The sequence below is a fragment of the Telmatherina bonti genome, assembly GCF_933228915.1.
Source record: "Telmatherina bonti genome assembly, chromosome: 7".
NCBI classification, from domain to species: domain Eukaryota; kingdom Metazoa; phylum Chordata; class Actinopteri; order Atheriniformes; family Telmatherinidae; genus Telmatherina; species Telmatherina bonti.
In genome coordinates, this window is record NC_136625.1 from 21,877,527 (window position 1) to 21,884,726 (window position 7,200).

The 7,200-nt window shown below is 39.0% G+C and overlaps 1 protein-coding gene across 1 annotated transcript; it reads left to right on the top strand.

Annotated features, from left to right (window-relative positions):
- The first annotated feature begins 105 nt into the window (after positions 1-105).
- kdsr (3-ketodihydrosphingosine reductase) lies at positions 106-6,871 on the top strand. The gene is made up of 10 exons (XM_079244155.1): positions 106-500; positions 1,356-1,445; positions 1,706-1,762; positions 1,869-1,934; positions 2,008-2,103; positions 2,958-3,149; positions 3,466-3,549; positions 3,741-3,824; positions 3,928-4,029; positions 4,115-6,871. The coding sequence occupies exons 1-10, from the start codon at positions 312-314 to the stop codon at positions 4,232-4,234; spliced, it is 1,080 nt and encodes a 359-aa protein (XP_079100281.1). The 5' UTR covers positions 106-311; the 3' UTR covers positions 4,235-6,871.
- The last annotated feature ends 329 nt before the right edge of the window (positions 6,872-7,200 follow it).

Here is a 7,200-nt window from a genome sequence, read left to right on the forward strand (position 1 = left end):
TCAATGACTCCCGACGTAATTTTACGGGAATGAGAACTACAAATACCAGGAACGATCGTTCGTTTACTTACAGAAGCCTGTTCAGTTTGCTTTAGTTTATGCAGACAGCGTTTTATCACGAGGTGCCAAAGTCTAGCACGTAACGTTTTACTTGCTGTTACACATCTATGAACTAACTGACCAAACCTGGAGCAACCCCTCCTCCGAGGTCCGCGTTTCGCCTCCCCTGTAGGCCGCCGTCTGCCTCGCAGCTCTGATATCGCATTAGTGAAACTGGCCTGCTAGTTAGCAAGCAAGCTAAGTTTTCACCCATGTCCTCTGAGGAAGGATTGAGTTCATCGATTACAGATTGGCTTTTCATCAATTCTTGGTGGCTGCTCCTCCCGTTTATTATGCTTCTTGTTGTAGTTGCCTTTATAGTGGCCTTTGTGTTACTACTTTACATGATATCGCCCCTCATAAGTCCCAAGCCACTGAAACTGAACGGGGCCCATGTTGTGGTAAGTCCAGCACGTAACTATCGGTAACGGTAGCTAACGTCTATTTTCTCTAGCTTTGTAGCTTCAGTCTCCAGTTTAGCCAGAGTTTGATATTACACTTCAGAGTTATGCAGAACCATTTTGGCGCTATCACTACCTCAGAAAAACAACTTTCTGACAACACGTTTTATTTTTGTTTGTTCCTTTAGATAAGTAGATTTATTACTTTCAAACATACATGTCCATTATTAGCAGAGACACGCCCACGCCTGGACTGAATATACTGAACGACGTAGTTCCCAGTTTGTATAACTAGTAATTCGCTGCATTTGAATTAAACTATTGCTGTAGAAGAAAAAAAAAAGCCATAGGAAACAATTGCATTATGACATTTGTAGCAATGAAAACTGGCCACCCTATGAAATCAATATGAAAAAGCAATACATTAAAACTTTGTTGGACCACCTTAAACTTCGATTGAGTAAAGAGGATTCAGCCAAACAAAAAAAAACAAAAAAAAGCTGTTTGCCTCTTATAGCAAAAGGGTTTGATATGTGTACTTGCATTGGAGAAAAAAAAACAACAAAAAACTCAATCATCGCAACGTTTTTTCCCTTTCCAGTTAGGTAAGGAAAAGCTAGGATAGGAAAATATTGGTTATTGAAGATATTCAGGTAGTCAACTATATTTTGTCTAAGATCAACCAGCAATCAAAAACTGTATACACATGAATACTATAAAGTAACATTTTTTAACTTGCACTATACAAAGTCATGTTATATTTTGGAAGTACTGTGTCATTGCAGTTTATTTGTACCTCAGCCTGTGTATCAGCCCCCTATGTGTGATCTTTGATCTCACCGTGTACATGTTCAGGTTACAGGAGGCTCAAGTGGAATTGGGAAATGCATCGCGATCGAGTGCTACAGACAAGGAGCCTTCATCACTCTTGTGGCACGAGATGAGGTCAGCGTAGATTATTTAGTTCCGTCACAAGCTCTTTGTTTTTATATCCGCCTCCTTTTGATGTCAAACATTAAAGGTGAAATTGTTCCATGCTAGGGGAACGCTGTAGTCTTGCATGCAAACTTGACTTTGTTTTATGTTAAACACTTGGGAATCATGTGATTACTGATCTTAAGAATGGTTAATCTTTTGTCAAGTTTTGAACATAGTGACATTTTGAGTGTTTACATTTAATGCTAAGTTATGATATTTTCCCATAGGAAAAATTACTCAGAGCAAAGAAGGAGGTGGAGAAATTTGCCATCAATGACAAGCAGGTAGGGGACCAGTGTTTATGTCATGGAAAGAGCTCAGGTTATTGTACGTATTCCTTTTTGGCAGAACAGCTGATGGAATTTACAAAATCTCAATTACTCTATCAAGGTCGTTCTCTGTGTATCGGTGGATGTTTCCAGTGACTACTCTCAGGTGGAAAGTGTGATAAAACAGGTAATGTCACATGCTTTGTTACGATGGCACTATAATTATTAAAGTATTGAAGGAGCTTTTGGTTGTCATGTAGGCACAAGAGAAGCTCGGCCCAGTGGATATGCTTGTGAACTGTGCAGGAACATCTTCTGCTGGAAAGTTTGAAGAAATGGAGGTGGAACGTTTTAAAGTAAATATATCCGTCCTTTCTTTTGTTTATATTCAAAGGTCATTAAGCTTTTGTTGTATACTTAAACTGATATTATTGTATATATCATATAATGTACAAATATTTGATTTTACTCTAGATAAAATTAGCAGGATTAAAGATAGCTGAAGCTCTGTGAATGTTTTTTACATACAACTTTCTACACTTTAATTTGGGAACTCTTGTCTTGTTTCTGGTCTTTGCAGGATTTATCTTACTTATGCACCATCTGAAATTATGGTAACCAAGGCTATGTCTGAGGACAGTACAAAGACTATTGCCCTTGTCATTTTTCTAGCTCTTCCTCATTGTTAAGGCTTAATTTCACTGAAATTCCTCATAGAAATATGACCAGATATCTTGACTTTTTTCATGCTCTCAGGCTGTGTTGGTGAATTTTTCTGGCTTGCAAAATACTGTGAAACCAAATTTCTAACCAGATTTTAATTCCTGTTATCCACAAATTCCTTGGTCAACCACAAAGATCTCTGTTGAGACCTGCAGCCTTATGTTTACCCTAAATCCAGAAGGACTTTTATTTCTTCTTCTCCCATTCCTACTATTAACAATTTCCATGTTGAACGTTTTCCATCTCCTGGCAGTGTATCTAGATGTTGTCAGAGGGAATAGTGGTGTGTAGATGCAAGCCAAAGTTTGAGGGCAGAAAGGCACAATTAGTGGTTACAATCTTAATCATTGTTATTTAATTATGATTTTATTTGTGCTTTAACAAATTGTATGTTACTTATGGTGGGGCAGAATTGAGGTTGTGGTGTGTGTGTGTGTGTGTGTGTGTGTGTATGAACATATATGTACCTTGGACTTATGTTAACTAGGAAATGATGGAGTTGAACTACCTGGGCAGCGTCTACCCAAGCCGAGCTGTCATAACCACCATGAAGGAGCGAAGAATGGGCCGCATCATGTTTGTGTCCTCCCAGGCCGGTCAGATTGGTCTGTTCGGCTACACTGCTTACTCCCCATCCAAGTTCGCTTTGCGTGGCTTGGCAGAGTCGCTCCAGATGGAGGTTTGTTTTCCATCTTGTGGTCAAAAAAGTTTTACTCTGTATACCAACAAAACACAGCAGCCCAAGTCTTAATTATATAGTTGGCTTAATTTAACAAATATTTTAAATCTTTTGCAATAAATAACGTTTGTATTAGTTGTGTAAATTTTCCTACAAGTATTCCCTACCCGCCAATAAAAAACATTCACACTGAATGTTATGAATTTTGTTGTTTATAAAATGTTTGTTTTGCACAAATTGTTGACTATCGTGGCTGCTTCTCACCAAGGTCAAATATTAAGGTATCTGTTGTTTTACATGCCTGCTAATTCTTCAGATAAAGCCGTACAACATTTATGTGACCGTGGCATTCCCCCCTGACACTGATACACCGCTGCTGGCTGAGGAGAACAAGTTAAAGGTATGTTTAAAAAAAAAAAAAACAGAATAGAAGAGTAATTCAACGTATCTACTTCCATCACGTTTTTCTTCAAAATTCATTTATTTGCTCTTCTTTTTTTATATTGTTTTCCCTTTTTTTTAACCAAATGGTATAATACAGTCACACCACCATTTCTGTCATTTATTTACTCTTTGTTTTTCCCCACTCAGCCTTTAGAGACCAAACTAATCTCTGAAACCTCTGGAGTTTGGCAACCAGACCAAGTGGCCAAAATTCTTGTCAAGGATGCAGTGGTAACCAGCTCAGTCCAGCTTAAAGATTATATTTGATATTTCTTTTATGAAAACAGCTGGAAGTTCATTTCCTTCTCTGTTTGTTTTTTTTTCCCCTCTGTAGCAGGGGAACTTCAACAGCTCCGTTGGTCCTGATGGGTACATGCTGTCAGCCCTCACCTGTGGAATGTCACCTGTCACCTCCATCACAGAGGGTCTCCAACAGGTAATTATTGAGGCAGTTCTCCTGTTGTCTTCCAATCAAACGCTTTCATTTGTAGTGCTACCCCATTTTTTATATTCCTGCATAGATCGTCACCATGGGGTTATTTCGGACCATTGCCCTCTTCTACCTGGGGAGTTTTGACAGCATTGTGCGGCGCTGCATGATTCAGAGGGAGCAATCGAAAGCAGCTGACAAGAGGGAATAACGGCAGCCTTAACATCCTCACAGTGCACTACTGTTCCTCCTCCACACCCCGTCATCCAGTCCTTTGCTTCTGTTATACAAGTGCACAACCGTAGGTGGGGAAAATGTCAAGTGTATTTTATATCAGCTAAAGAGATAATATGGAAGAAAGTAGAAAGTGTTTACGTGTTGCTTGTGTACTGATGCAGCATCACCCCAGAATTTATTACCATTCTGATTTTTTTGTCCTTTGAAAGCATTCCAGTGACTTTGGTTTATTGGGTCCCTTTGCTTCTTGTGTGAGGGCCGCCTTACTTGAGAGAAATGAGGGCAGACTAAACATCCCAGAGCCAGGTTTTAAAGTAGGGGGGCCTTATCAACCACTACTTTACAGATACAAGGCCCTTCCTGCATTAATTTGCACAGTGATTAGTTTATTTTATTTTGTTTTATTTTACAGAAAGGAAAAGAAGTAGATAGCCTGTCAAACTAGCTGTGCCAAATGGCTTCAAATTCTTTTCCATTGTGCACTGTAGTGAAAAACAGAGGGGTAACTCGCTCTCAGTTGTTGCATGTATTAGAAAACTATCTCCACTTTTTACAGAGATTTTTACACTTTTCACTCAATAAGCCCGCGATTCTTTACCTTCATGTATCACAAGTCTTTGCAGGCAAAGCACTTTCCCTTTTTGACTGAATGATCTCTGAAACAGGTTGTTGCCCTCAGCATTTAGTTTACGCTGTGGGACGTTTCGTTCTTGTGCTTTTTGAGTGAACTAAGCTGTGAAGTGGTACAACAGTACTCTTCGTTGATATCAGAGTGAGAGTTCTGTTCTGTCTTTTGTCTTTACTAATGCAAAAACATTATTTTGGATGAATAATATTCAGAAATTTTCCATGCATCGTTGGGTAAATAGTTGTGAACTGTGTGCATGACTGTGTGTGTTTTTACTGTGACTGAGCCAACCACCAAGGGAGAGAAAAGCCATTTGAATGAATCATTTCAGATGTAAAGGCACCAAACTATTTACTGGTCATTCCAGCTAGAACTACAAGCAGGTACTGAGTTGATGTCTTAAAAGGCGGAGAAAAACCAGCACACTTTTCACCTGCACAAGCTCAAAGACCCTGCATCCACCCTCCGCTTTGAAAGGAAGAATTATATTCCAAATTGTAGTTCTGTGCGTCAGTGTGCAAATTCAGCCCCCTCGAGTTGAGATCCGGTCAGGATCCGCTCTCCGTCAGGTTGGTTTTGGGTTAATGCAGGGCAGGACTTGCTGGTTCGAGTCTCTTGGTTGTGAGGACGCTAGAGATTTGTTTTACATCAATGACAAAATATCACAAGGACTAGCGTTGACTTCTGATCCTTATTCTTGTAATGTTGACCTGCTGTGAGCACAGCTGTGACTTTATAATTCCCAAAATGACAGCATCACCTCCCTCCTGATTTGTGTCGAGCCTTGTTGGGTTTTATGTTATCACACAACATTCCAGCTGTTTTGCTTATAAAGGGTAGAAAAAGTACAAGCTGACTCTTGCAAGTCTTCCTTTGGTCCATTATAATAGGGAGAATGTACTTTATTGCAAAGAAAACAAGTAATATGGGAGTTTTGGTTTTTTTGTCCTTTTTTAAATACACTAATATTTGAAGGCCAAAATGTGCTTGGACAATGTTCGTAGATGCATTTATTTGCAGTTTATCTGGATGTTGCTGCTCTATTAGTCGTTGTTAAAACTGGAGCAGTGTGTGGATCCATTCTAAGCCTTAAGATGTGACTACACATGAAACAAATGCTATGAGAACGAAACTGTTGCCAGCACAGTGTGACTTAACCCATTTGCGGTTTACCACATCATTTAGTAACTATTGGTGTACAGTATTCTGTGCTTAATCAGTTTCTGCCTTACTGAAATCCAAGATATGAAAGTGAGAATGGATGACTCGCTTGACGATGTTCTCATTTGATATTGGTTAAAGGCGTACTGTTGTACACTTGACTTTTTCATTTGTTTTTTTTCTTTAAAAAATTTTCTTTCACCTCAAGGTAGCAAGATATCATTTAAACATGTAGCTTGTGTAAAAGCAGTTTTGTTTGAACACCTTTCAGCTATGCAAGTGAAGTGTTTTTGGTTTGAGAACTTTAGTTTTCAGCGCTCAGTCGTGCCGGCTTCACTTAATGGTATAACTGATAAACCCGATAAGTTAAAGAATATTGAATATAAAGGTGAAACTGCACTCATTTGTTTGATTCTCTTTTTTCTTTTAGTTTTTGTTGTTTTGGTTTTTTTTTGCCAAAAAATGAAAACTTAACACCTTTACCTTGTGTGCCATTGAAAGAAAATGTGAGAAGTGGAACATTTCTTTGTCTTATTTTCTTACACTATAAACAAAATAAATGCCTGAAAGGGAACCAAATAAAAGCAGTCTAGTTTTCAGTGTTTTAGTTTTGGGGGTTAAGATGGTGTGTTTGATCCTCTTAAATTGAATTTGACATTGTGCTTCATCGCAGCTGATTTGCTCCTGTCATCCATGCAGTGTTTGTGAAGAAAATGTAGTTTTCTCAAAGGGTTTGATGTTGCAGAGCGAAAGTTACTACTGGAATGCTGCGTTTAAGCTGCTTTGTCAGAAAATGGTCAGACATAAAATGAAGATTCTAGAGATGGGTTGCAGAACATTAGGAATTTGTTCACAGGTACATGTACATATCTAGTTGCATTTTCATCCATAAGGGGGTGGCAGGACCTCATCAAAACAGTCCTCAAAAACTAATTTCTCAAGCACTTAAGAACTTGCTGAAACAAAGAAATAGCATCAAGACAACATCCATTAAACTCTCCAGTGATGACTGCATGGAGAATTAACTGTTTGGTGTGTTTCTTTCACTGCACTTTGAGTGTGTCTGAGCGTAGGTTTACTTTGCGTAGCTGACGTCAGGAATACCTCATCAGAGCGCGGCCCACTGGGCAGGGAGCTGATGTGGATACGAG